The sequence below is a fragment of the Cnephaeus nilssonii genome, assembly GCF_951640355.1.
Source record: "Cnephaeus nilssonii genome assembly, chromosome: 20".
NCBI classification, from domain to species: Eukaryota; Metazoa; Chordata; class Mammalia; order Chiroptera; family Vespertilionidae; genus Cnephaeus; species Cnephaeus nilssonii.
The window spans coordinates 43,991,717-44,004,991 of record NC_137091.1 but is presented as its reverse complement, the minus strand read 5'-3'; the positions used below and the strand labels follow the sequence as shown (position 1 = coordinate 44,004,991).

At 54.5% G+C, this 13,275-nt stretch overlaps 1 protein-coding gene across 1 annotated transcript in view; it reads right to left on the bottom strand.

Annotated features, from left to right (window-relative positions):
* Positions 1-449: 449 nt before the first annotated feature.
* GRIN2D (glutamate ionotropic receptor NMDA type subunit 2D) overlaps positions 450-13,275 on the bottom strand; it is a gene marked incomplete at its 5' end in the record, with an annotated part of 38,978 nt that continues 26,152 nt past the window's right edge. Inside the window, 3 exons of the mRNA XM_079800759.1 lie at positions 450-2,553; positions 2,723-2,955; positions 3,170-3,357. Coding sequence (XP_079656885.1) covers positions 1,225-2,553; positions 2,723-2,955; positions 3,170-3,357 — 1,750 coding nt within the window. The 3' untranslated portion in view covers positions 450-1,224. The remainder of the gene's footprint in view (positions 2,554-2,722; positions 2,956-3,169; positions 3,358-13,275) is intronic.

Here is a 13,275-nt window from a genome sequence, read left to right as displayed (position 1 = left end):
GTCCCCCATATCTCTAGGTCTCTGTCCACCCCTGCCCCTTCTCGGGGTCTTTTTTCACCTCCCCTTTCTGGGTCTTTGTCTTCCACCTCCCTCCAGGGTCTCTGCTCTCGCTCTAATTCTCTTTCTGCCCCTTATTTCTGTGGGACTTCTCTCAGTTTGTTTCCTTCACAGGTTTGAGGGTGCTGGTGCTGGGAGAGGGGGGACTACGAGGCAGACACGGAGCTCACACTTGGACTGAGGAGGCATAAAAACATGGTTTATTCCAAACACTGCAATGTGGAACAGGAGAGGGAAGGAACGTTGGTGGTGAGTGTGGACTCCCAGACCCTCTCCTCCACAACCCAGCTCCAGGCCCGGCTGGAGATCTGGGGAGAGGAGGCTTTGGGGGTCTGCTGGGTCATCACTGAGGGGTCACAAATAAGGGTTAGACTTGGAGAGGGTGTGTTTGGTGGCACGTGGGGTAGGTAGTGAGGTGCGACAGGATGGGAGGTTTTGGCCCCTGCAGGTTGGGATCAACGCTGGGGCGGGGGAGGCGGGGCTTCCGTTGGGGGTGTGTCCTATGTCAAAATAGGGAAATGTGACCCGGGGTGGAAAAGGAGGAGGGGGTGTCCCGGTTTGACGTCAAGGGTCACAGTCAGGTCGGGGCACAGTCTGGGGCTCGGGTCACAGTTTAGGGTCAGAGGTCACAGTCTGGGGTCGGATGACCATTTGTAGGGGTCGGATGTCACAGTCTGGGGTCAGGGGTTTCTGTATGGCGGGGCCAAGGTCTAGGGTCACAGTTTGGCGAACGCGTCTCACAGTTTTGAGTCCCAATGGATGAAAGGTTAAAAACGGGCTCCCCCGGAGGCGTGGCTGGGGCCGGGGAGCTGCACAGTGATGTGGGGGCCACGGCCCCGGGCGTGGGGGTGGGGCGCGGGCGTGGCGCGACCCCCCACCTCCCGCCCCATCTGGTGACGTTAAAAAGCCCTTATCGGGTTTTAAAAAATGTCCAGTGGGCTCCGAGACCTCCGCCCCCTCGCTCTCAAGCGGGTGAGATTCCGGGGACCAAATCCCCTCCGGTTCACGGTGCCCCGAAAATGAAGGGGCACAGGACGCTGCTCCAGGCGGGGTCCGGCCAGTTCCACCTTTTTCTTGCCCATCCCACGCGGGTCCTGTCCACTGCGCGTGCCCCCTCGGGCCGTGGCCTGCGCTGACCGAGGGGGCGGTCGGGCCCCCGGGGCCGCGTCATACCTCTGACTCGAGGCTGGAGAAGTGCGCCGAGCCCCGGCGGGTCCCCAGGTCCCCGCCCCGGTGTCTCCGGTGGGACGCGGCGGGCAGCGGCGGCCCCCAGTGCGCCGCGTGCATGCACCGGCGCGCGTGGCGGGAGGGCCCGGTGAGCCGGCGCGCGGGGGCGACGCGGGGACACGAGCTGAGGTCCTCGAGCGAGCGAGAGGTGGGCGCGGGCGGCGGGAGGTCCCAGCCCCCCGCGGCGCGCCGGTGCCGGTGGTGGTGCGGGGCGGGGGGAGCAGGCACGCGGTGCGAGGCCCGCGGGCGGTGAGTGTGCGCCCGCGGGCACCCGCAGCGGGCCCGGCGCCGCGGCGGGGGTCCCGCGGCCCAAGGTGGGGGCGGCGGCGCCCACCAGCCGCCGTCCAGGCCGTCGTGTGAGCAGCTGTGGTGGCGCGGCGGCAGCAGCTCCAGGCTGGCGCAGTGGCGGCAGTGCCAGGCGGCCGGGCCGCCGCGCGGGGGCAGGTAGTCCCAGCTGCCGGCGCGCCAGCCCCCGAGCTTGTCGACCGACCAGTAGCGGCCGGGCGGCGGCCCGAGGCGCTCGGCGTACGGGTAGGGGAAGTCGGCGTACCACCAGGGCTCCAGGCCGCCCAGCGACGCGCCGCCCAGGCTCTCCGAGTCCTCCGAGTCCGACGGCGACGGTTCGAGGTCGAGGTACGGGCACGGGGGCGGCGGGGCGCGGCGCGGGGGGGGCGCAGCCTGAGCCCCGCCGCCCGCCCCGCCCGCGCCCCCCGCGCCGCCCACGCCGGGCCCCAGCAGCGGCTGGCTCTCGGGGTCGGAGCGCGGCCAGCGCGCGGGCGCCGGCGGGCTCTCGTCCTCGTAGGCCAGGCGGCACAGCGGCGGCCCGACGGCGGCGGCCGCGGCGGCGGGGGGCGCGGGCGGCGACGGGAAGCCGGGGTAGGCGCCGGCGGAGGGCTCGGCTGGCTCCTTGTCCCGCACGATGGCGAAGTAGGAGGGCGGCGGCTTCTGCGGGGGCTGCGCGGCCGGCGGGGACAGCGGGCGGCCTCCCGCACCCCGGGGCGCCGTGCGCGCCTCGCTCACGCCCAGGCCCTGCGGCTCGATGGGGCCGTAATAGCGGTGGAAGCCGTCGGCCAGGCCCGCGCCTCCCGGCGGCCCCGCGGCTTTGGCGCGGCGCCAGCGGTCCACCGCAGCGCGCTCCCGGGGGAGGAAGGGCGCGGGGCCGGGCGCGGGGCGCGGGGCCGGGTACGCCGGGCTGGGCAGCGGCTGCGGCGGAGGCGGAGGCTTGGCCGGCGGCGGGGCGGCTTCGGCGCTGCAGCAGCTGTACATGCCCTAGGGGCCGCGGGGGAGGCGGGGTCAGCGCCGTAGGCCGGGGACCCCTCCCTCCACCCCTCCCTCCTCTCCTGCACCCCGCCCGGGTCCCTCCCACCCCTGGGCATCCCTGCGGGTTTCCACCTGTCGGTCCTCTTGCCTCCCTCCCCCCCCCCACGCCCCCCTGTACCCTGGAGAAGGCCAGCAGGAAGTCCATGCGGTGGGTGGGCCCCAGGCAGTGCCGCAGGCGCCAGTACACCAGGTGCTCCCAGGCGAAGACCAGCAGGGACAGGCCCATGGCCACCAGGAGCATGTAGAAGACGCCCGCCATGTTGTCGATGTCCAGCTTGCTGCTCATCACCTCGATCTTGTCATTGTGGCAGATCCCGGAGAGCCACAGCCGCTCAAGCATCTCGATCTCATCTGGGGGGCGGGGGGGGGGGGGGGGCGGGGTGCAGTCAGAGGTCACCTTTGTAGCGATCCCTTGAGGACCCGCCTCTGATATAGGAGTCTAGGCCTCCAGCAGCCTCCGCCCTCCACCCTGGTGCCCTGGGCCTCATCCCCTCCTTCCTCGGGACCCAGGGCTCCCCCCCACACACACCCGCGTGCTCCCCCAGGCCCCCCTCTGCAGCCGCACCGTCCCCCAGGAACTGCAGGAGCGCCAGGTCGATGGGCCGCTTCCAGCGGGAGCCCTTGTGCAGGGCGATGCCGTAGCCCGTGGTGGCAAAGACCTTGCCGGAGCCGATGGTGACGAGCTTGCAGCCCTCATCCTTGCGGGCCATGTAGTTGAGCACAGCCGCGTCATAGATGAAGGCGTCCAGCTTCCTGGGGGGCAGGGGGGCATAAAGGGCAGGGTCAGTCCACCCCACGCCCTCACTGCCCAGCCCCGAACCCCTGCGACCCCTCACCTCCGACTGCTCCAGTCACTGATAACTCTCCTGGAGCAAGCTGCACCTCTTTGTGCCTCAGTTTCAACATCAGTACAATGGGCATAACAGCCACACTTCCCTAGGGGTGGCTGCAAAGGTTGGATAGTGCTTGGTGCAGAGGGAGTGCTGGAGACATGTTAGCTGTGACTGTTAAGAAGTAATTACTAGCCCTAACCGGTTTGGCTCAGTGGATAGAGCTTCCGCCTGTGGACTAAAGGGTCCCAGGTTCGATTCCGGTCAAGGGCATGTACCTTGGTTGCGTGCATATCCCCAGTAGGAGGTGTGCAGGAGGCAGCTGATCGATGTTTCTCTCTCATCGATGTTTCTAACTCTCTATCCCTCTCCCTTCCTCTCTGTAAAAAATCAATAAAATATATTTTTTTAAAAAGAAGAAGTAATTACTGGTTTGATCCTCACCAGAGCCCTCCACAGGAGTCCTATATACTCCTCCGTGTTAAAGGGGGCTGAGGCTCAAACAGGGAATCGTATATAGGGGGTCGTCGGGTTACGTCGGAGATCCGTTCCTGCGCTCAACAAAACTCGATTTTCACAGTACGTCGGAACCCACCTACCTAAGCACCTATGTCACTCACATGGAGCACATACACAGCAGTAATGAAGTGAAACAGTAAAAAAAAAAAAAAAAAATGTAAAAGAAAGGTAACAATCCCTGACCTTTACTTGTGGTAAACAAATAATAAAAAACATAAAGCACATATGTACATGCGTTGAAATGATGGAACTTTTTTTTTTTATATAAATAAATGGGAGATGGCGAGGTAACCACAAAACGACGGTCCTCCAGTTCCGACGGAACCCGAGGACTGTCCGTAAATAATAATATGATGTTACTGATCGCTAATATTGTGCCAGGCACTGTCCATCTACCTAAATAATTCATGTAGCCCAGACCGGTTTGGCTCAGTGGATAGAGCTCGGCCTGCAGACTGAAGGGTCCCGGGGTTCGATTCCGGTCAAGGGCATGTGCCTTGGTTGTGGGCACATCCCCAGTAGGGGGTGTGCAGGAGGCAGCTGATCGATGTTTCTCTCTCATCAGTGTTTCTAACTATGCCTCTCCCTTCCTCTCTGTAAAAAATCAAGAAAATATATTTTAAAAAAATAACTCATGTAATTCTCACAACGTTACCAGAAGGTACAAACTAGTATCTCCATTGTCCAGACCAGGAAATGCAGGCCCAGACAAACCCTCTTAATTTGCTTGCATTCTCCCAGAGGCCCCGATGTCTAACACTTGCTGGGAAGAGGGTCAGGGACGTGGGATCAGCTCTCACAGAGCGATGCATGCTGGGACTTGCCACGTGCCGCTTCCTTCGCCCCTGCGGCCGCTGCGCACTGATTTCTGTGATGCTTGCATTCACCTCAGCCTCTCCCCGGGACTTGAGCGCCCCGTTCCAGGCCGTGACCGAGCACCGTTCCTGTACACACCAGGTGGTTGTGAATTTTTGCAGAATAAAGGAATGAGTGAGCGAATCCACACCACGGAGCACTGTGTAACTATTCTATGAAACAAGGTAAATGCCTGTGATCTGACATCTGAAGATGTCCAGGGAGTATTACTGTGAAACAAAAAAAATTACCAACACAAACCACTCCCAGAATCCCATATAGTGTATAACTGTGTGTACTTTTTAAAAATATATCTATTATATTGATTTTTACGGAAAGGAAAGGAGAGGGGTAGAGAGTTAGAAACATCGATGAGAGAGAAACATCGATCAGCTGCCTCTGCACACCCCCCACTGGGGATTGAGCCTGCAACCAAGGTGCATGCCCTTGACCGGAATCGAACCCGGGACCCTTCAGTCCTCGGGCCAACGCTCTTTCCACTGAGCCAAACCGGCTAGGGCTGTATGTACTTTTTAAAATGACATACGTAGGGGGTGAAATGTTGGTCATCTTAACTGCAGACCCCTGACTAGCTCCCAGAAGGGGGCACTTGTCCTGTCTAGTCCAGCTTTGTCCGAAAGAACATTCTGTGATGATGGAAATATCCCGTCGGCCCGTCTGGCGTGGCAGCCACCAGCCATCCGTGGCTCCCGACCTCTTGAAAGGTGCCAGTGCCACGGGAGGATGGAACTTTCCACTTAATTTGAATTAATTTAAATGGAAATAGTATTGGACAGTGCAGGTGCGGGGGAGGGGGGAGAGCAAGAGAGAGATGAGAGCCTGTGGCCGGACGCTGGGTGGCAGCTGTTTGCCTGTGGATGTAGATGCCCCTCTGCCCCCACACTCACACACGAGCGCCGAAATGCCTGTGCACGGGTTTGGCTGCAGAGAAATTAAAGAAAAGGAGAGAAGGAGTCCACGCACCCCAAACAGGGAGGCACACGGACAGCATTCCCCACAGCCAGTGCATCAGCCTTGGGGGGCGGGGCACGGAAGGCTCTGGAGAATGAGTGGAAGCCGTTGAGAAGGGCATTTGAATGAACTTTATATAGATCCGCAGGGCAGGGAGATCCCGGCTGACATCTGGAAACGTACATATATATAGGCAAGAAAAATGCCAGCACCGCGCGGCCCTGCTGCCTCCTGGGCAGACTGTCATTTCTCTAACTTCCTCTCGTTAGGCTAAATGCCCTTGAGGGCGAAAGGTGAATCGCATCCCCGTTTAAGTGGGAAAACCTGGGAGTTTCCAGAATCCGGCTGAAGAGGCGGGATGGAGGCTCTGGGGATGAGGACACGATGGAAGGAGAGTCTTGGGGTCCTTGGGGGGACAAGGGAGGGGTATGGTGGGGAGAGCCCCCAAACCAAGGCCTCCAGAGGTGGGAAGGTCGGAGCGGCTTTCAGGAGGAGGGGACCTAAGAGCCTTCACTTTTATCTTTTTAAATATATTTTTATTGCCCTGACCGGTTTGGCTCAGTGGATAGAGCGTCGGCCTGCGGACTGAAGGGCCCCAGGTTCGATTCCGGTCAAGGGCATGTACCTTGGTTGCGGGCACATCCCCAGTGGGGGGTGTGCAGGAGGCAGCTGATCGATGTTTCTCTCTCATCGATGTTTCTGACTCTCTATCCCTCTCTCTTCCTCTCTGTAAAAAATCAATAAAATATATTTTAAAAAAATATATATTTTTTATTGATTTCAGAGAGGAAGGGAGAAGGAGAGAAACATCTATGATGAGAGAGAATCATTGATTGTATGCCTCCTGCACGCCCCCTACTGGGGATCAAGCCCACAACCTAGGCGTGTGCCCTTAGCCAGAATCAAACCCAGGACCCTTCAGTCTGCAGGCCAACACTCTATCCACTGAGCCAAACTGACGAGGGCAAGCCTTCACTTTTAATCATTTGCTCTGTTGTTCTGGAATATAATGCTGCCCTCTCTCCCCCCCACTCCTCTCTCCCCCCCCCCCCCCCATTGCCCTTAAACCTCTAGTAAAACTCAGCCGTGTCCTACAGCCTTTGTTTAGACACAGGTTTGGGGAAAAATAAAATACCCCGTGTCTGTCCTTACGTCCCTGTTTATTCTGCCCTCTCCTAAGGGATCTTAGCATCTGAGTCAGCTCCCGCCCCTCCTCAGCTCACAGCCCTCCCCTCACTGCCCACTTCTCTCAGAGTCATTAGAGTTACTGGGAACTACAAGGCCCGGAGCCACCGAACTCCCCCGCATCCCTCCGTACTCCTCGGGCCTCATCTCCCACACACACCTCCTGCACTACGTCTGCGGCAGCCACGCTGGCCTCTGCTCAGTTCCTGGCTGCTGCAGCGCGCTCCTGCTCAAGGCCCTTTGCACCTGCTGTGGCCGCTGCTGGAGCATTCTTCTCCCAGACCCGCCTGGCTCGCTCCCTCCCTCCCTTCAAGTGATGGCTCAAAAGACACCTTCCCAAGCATCCTACTTAATACTGCAACCCGTAGCTTCCTCCCAGGGTCTCCCCCACTCCTTCATTCCCCCCTCCCCATTTTTATCCACAGCACTTATCCCCTTGTAATTATAAAATGGTCTTGGTGATTGTTTTGTTGTTAATCCTCACCCAAGGATATTTTTCCATTGATTTTTCCCCCCATTGATTTTTAGACAGAATGGAGGGACGGGGAGAGAGAGAAACATCAATGTGAGAGAGACACATCAATTGGTTGCCTCCTGCACATGCCTCAACCGGGGTCGGGGAATTGAACCTGCAATGAGGTACATGCCCTTGACCGGAATTGAGCCCCAGGCCTTTCAGTCCAAGGGCCGATGCTCTATCCACTGAGCCGAACCAGCTCAGTGGTTAAGTTTACCGCCCGCCTCACCCTACGGCAGTGGTCGGCAAACTCATTCGTCAACAGAGCCAAATATCAACAGGACAACGATTGAAATTTCTTTTGAGAGCCAAATTTTTTAAACTTAAACTTCTTCTAATGCCACCTCTTCAAAATAGACTCGCCTTGCTGAAACCGGTTTGGCTCAGTGGATAGAGCGTCAGCCTGCGGACTGAAAGGTCCCAGGTTCGATTCCGGTCAAGGGCATGTACCTTGGTTGCGGGCACATCCCAGTGGGAGGTGTGCAGGAGTCAGCTGATCGATGTTTCTAGCTCTCTATCCCTCTCCCTTCTTCTCTGTAAAAAAATCAATAAAATATATTTTTTTAAAAAACAAAACAACAAAAAAAATAGACTCGCTCAGGCCGTGGTATTTTGTGGAAGAGCCACACTCAAGGGGCCAAAGAGCCGCATGTGGCTCGCGAGCCGCAGTTTGCCGACCACGGCCTAGGGGAATGTACATTCCCTGAGGGACGGACCTGGTCTGGCTGATGCCTGCCCTATGCACCGGGTCTGGAAGGACGCTTGGCACACAGCAGGTGCTTCACAGAGAGAGGCGGAGCGGATGCAGTCAGGCCGGTTGGGGGAGGTGTTCTGTGGGGCAGGCACCGGGGCCGAGAGGTAAGACTTCATTAACGTGGGAAAGATGCCAAGAGCCGTTCCTCCGTGGGAAAAGCAAGATGAGAGCAGCGTGTGCTCTTAGGAATGCGTGAAGGCGTGCGTTTGCATACATGGCGTAACCAATCCCGAAGAAATAAACAAGGCTGCTTCCTTAGGGAGGGGGCCCCTGCTTCCTTCTTGCCCCCCCCCCCCGCAGGTGAGTGGGCTTCCAGAAACGGCTGGAAATATTACGTCCCTGTTTATTCTGCCCTGTCCAAAGGGATCTTAGCATCTGAGTCAGCTCACAACCCTCCCCTGACTGCCCACTTCTCTCAGAGTCCTTAGAGTTAATATTTTAATATTTTTTAAAAATATTAAAAAATAACTTCAGATCCTTCATCGCACCAACCACATTTCGAATGACGGAGAAGTGGTCCCTGTTTCTTTATTTCTTTTGAAGAAATGCATTCCAGCCGCCTGACCGGTCGCTTGCCCTCAGCGGTAGGGCCAGCCCACGGCTGGTGTGTGAGCCAGCCAAGGCCACGTGACACCGCCAGTTCCCGGTACTTCTCTGTGAGGGTGGAATTTTCTAGTGCTGTTCTCGGTGGTGACCACCAGCCACGTGTGGCTATTTGAATTCAGATTTTAACTAAAATTAAAACTCGCCCTGGCCAGTTTGGCCAGTGGATAGAGCGTCAGCCTGTGAACCGAAGGATCCTGGGTTCAATTCCGGTCAGGGGCACGTACCTCGGTTGCAGGCTCCTCCCTGGCCTGGGCCTGGTCTGGGCTCCTGCAGGAGGCAACCAATCGATGTGTTTCTGTCACATCGATGTTTCTTTCTTTCTTTTTTTTAAAAAATATTTTATTGATTTTTTACAGAGAGGAAGGGACAGTGATAGATAGTTAGAAACATCAATGAGAGAGAAACATCGATCAGCTGCCTCCTGCACACTCCCCAATGGGGATGTGCCCGCAACCAAGGTACATGCCCTTGACCTGAATTGAACCTGGGACCCTTCAGTCCGCAGGCCAACTCTCTATCCACTGAGCCAAACCGGTTAGGCACATCGATGTTTCTCTCTCTTTCCCTCTCTCTTCCACTCTCTCTCAAAATCAATGGAAAAATATCCTGGGGTGAGGATTTAAAAAAAAAAAAAAAACTAAAAAAAAAACCAAAAACACATGATATTAAAAATTCAGCCGTGGCTGGTTTGGCTCAATGGATGGAGCATCGGCCCTGCAGACTGAAGGGTCCCAGGTTCGATTCCGGTCAGAGGCACATGCCCAGGTTGCAGGCTTGATCCCCAGTTGGGGGTGTGCAGGAGGCAGCTGATCGGTGATTTGCTCTCATCATTATGTTTCTATCTCTCTCTCCCTTTCTCTCTGAAATCAATAGAAATATTAAAAAGAAATTCGGTTCCTTCTTGGCACCAACCACATTTCGAGTGACGGAGAAGTGGTCCCTGTGCTGGACTGTGCGTGTCAGGGACATTCCACCGTCACAGGGCAGGCTGCTGGAGAGCGCTGCTCTCACACACCTCTGTCTGCCACGTGGAATGGGAGCTCCGGAGGAGCAGGGACTTGGGTCTGTTCACTGCTGTTCCCTCAGGGCCTCGGCCGGGGCCTGGTGCGAGAACTTAGTGAAGATTTAGTGGATGAATGGATGAATGAATGCTTTTTAACTTTTATAACATTAGGAGCTATCTTGTCAGGCTCATTATTAACTTTTTATTTTTTATGTATTTTTTTTTGTGTGACCAGTTTTTCCTCACTGATGTATTAAGATCATTTTCTGTATCTGTACATGTAGTTCTTTTTTTTTTTTTTAACCTCATCAGAGGATATTTTTCATGGATTTTCAGAGAGAGTGGCAGAGAGAGGGAAAGACAGAGAGAAATATCAATGTGAGAGAAACATATCGATTGTTTGCCTCCTGCACTCACCCCGACCATGGCCCATGGCCAGGGAGGAGCCTGCAACCGAGGTACGTGCCCTTGACTGGAATCGAACCCGGGACCCTTCAGTCCACAGGCCAACGCTCTATCCACTGAGCCAAACCGGCTAGGGCTCATTATTAACTTTTTAAAAATTGATTTGAGAGAGAGGAAGGGAGAGAGAAACATCGATTTGTTGTTCTACTTAATCATTGGTTGATTTTGTATGTGACTGGACCAGGGATCAAACTTGCAACCCTGGGGTATCAGGATGATGCTGTAACCAACTGAGCCACCTGGCCAGGGCATGGTTCATTGTTTGTTTTCTTCTTTGTTCCTCTCTATATTAAAACATCATATCCATAATAATAAAAGCGTAATATGCTAACTAGACCGGATGTCCTTCCGGATGACCTTCCGGATGAAGCCAGGGCTGCGAGGGAAGCCCGAGTCCCAGGTGCCAGAGGGAAGCCGGTGACAGCAGCCGGGGGAAGGAAGGCCCACTCTTGCACGAATTTCGTGCATCAGCCTCTAGTATATACACTGAGTGGCCAGATTATTATGATCTCTGAACGAATAATAATTTGGCCACTCAGTGTATATCCTATACAATAAAAGGCTAATATGCAAATTGTCCCCTCGACCAGTTCAACCAGCAGGCAGGCTGGCCAAGCGCCCATGTCCCCTCCCCCTGGCCAGGCTGGCCGGACCCCACCCATGCATGAATTCATGCACCGGGCCTCTAAAAAAAAATATACACACACACACACACACATACACTGAGTGGCCAGATTATTATGCGTTCAGAGATCATAATAATCTGGCCACTCAGTGTATATGAAAGAGACTGAAAGATACTAACATTGGGGATTTCCCCAAAAAAATCATCCAGACAGACCACCCCACAGTGAAGTTCATAGTCAACAACCCCATTTATATAACCACAGATCCATCATTTTGAAAGCTTTGGACCCACCACTCCCAAATATGAACAGACTCCCAAGGGTTACCAACCATCAAATAAAGCCTCTAATAAGAAAGATAGAAACAAACAGCAGGGGACTTGAAGGAAACACTATGCAGACAGGAGATAATGTAACCCCTCTCCCCCAACAATTATCATTCATATCATCAGGGAAACAAGACAAAATATTGCAACTTCAAACCATTAACAGGATACGATAAAATAGGCCACTCTAAAATAATACCGTAAAATTTGCAAGCTACTATACCAAATTCAGAGATCAAAAAAGTGCTTAGAAATGAAAAACACACTCGCAGAAATGAAAAGCTGAGTAAAAGAGTGGAAGATAACATTAAGAAAGTCTCCCGGGAAGTGGAGCAGGGAGCTAGAGAGATGGATACATAAGAGAAGGAATAAGAGAAATGGACAGCCCAGGAAGCCCAATGTGAAATTAAGTAAGAGTTCCAGAAAGAAAGAACAGGAAACTGGGGGGAAGAGGGGAAATCGTAATAGAAAAAAAAAGAGAGAAAATTTGCTAGAAGAAATGACAGGATTGGAAGGTTCAGTCATGAGAATAACTGAAGACACACTGCCTAGGACAGGAAAAAGAAAAAGAGGTCACAGAGGAGACTTGGGAATCAGAATGACTTTGGATTTTTCAACAGAAGAATGAGGAGGAATGCTTTTAAACACCTGGAGGACAGTGATCTCCAGCCCAGAATTTTACATCCAGCCAGCCAGATGGCCCATGGGAGTACCGATGTTTTGCCCTGGCCGGGGAGCTCAGTTAGTTAGAGCGCCATCCTGATACACCAAGGTTTCGGGTTTGATCCCGGGTCAGGGCACATACAAGAATCAAGAACGAGCCCTGACCGGTTTGGCTCAGTGGATAGAGCGTCGGCCTGCGGACTGAAGGGTCCCGGGTTCGATTCCAGTCAAGGGCATGTGCCTTGCTTGCGGGCACATCCCCAGTGGGGGGTGTGCAGGAGGCAGCTGACCGATGTTTCTAACTCTCTATCCCTCTCCCTTCCTCTCTGTAAAAAAAATCAATAAAATATATTAAAGAAAAGAAAAGAATCAAGAACGAGAGAGCCAAACTCAGGAAGGGTAAGACTTGGGAGTTGATAGGATCTGAACCCCCGGAGAGGTGAGGGGATCAAGTCAGGATGCAGACCCTGCACAGACTGGAGCGGGCCAGAAGGTCAGGAGAGACACTTCTTCAAGGAGATGAAATGAATGGAGTACCTGCGGCTCTGAGTATGCGGAGAGATTCATGTAATTAACAGAGAATGTGGGTTTGCATTAGTTAAGCACAAAGAAAACTCAGACACCAAGCAACTAGAGGGGGGAAGGAGGGGGAGACAGTTATTAACTCCAGGAAAAACAAAGACTTGTGTGGGAGCCGAGAGTCATCTTGGTTTACTACTGGTGGCAGCTGTGGGAGCGGAGACGCAGTCATAACATGTAAACACTGCGTGTTCCTCCGGCCAGGATCCCGGCGTGGGAGGCGGCAGCAATTTAAACCAGAGCAGGAATACGTGTCTTCCGTTGTGAGAAGTGAACGGAAAATGCCCCAAGTTGAAAAAAAACCAGGAGGGAGCCATTCAAACGTGGTATTTAGAGACAAGGACATCAATAACAAAATGACACAATAAATGAGGGGACAGCAGGTTCCTCTGGCGTGGGAGAAATGGAGGTAGGCAGGTGGGGGCGGTGGGTTGTCATTTTTTAAAATCGTGTATTTGACGCTCCAAATTATGTGAACATATAACTCTGATAAAAAATAGAACTAGCCCTAGCTGGTTTGGCTCAGAGGATAGAGCGTCAGCCTGCGGATTGAAGGGTCCCAGGTTCGATTCCGGTCAAGGGCAGCTGCCTGGGTTGTGGGCTTGATCCCCAGTAGAGGACATGCAGGAGGCAGCCAATCAATGATTCTCTCTCATCATTGATGTCTCTATCTCTCGTTCCCTCTCCCTTCCTTTCTGAAATCAATAAAGATATATTTAAAAAAAAAATAGAACCAAGCCCTAGCCGGTTTGGCTCAGTGGATGGAGCGTC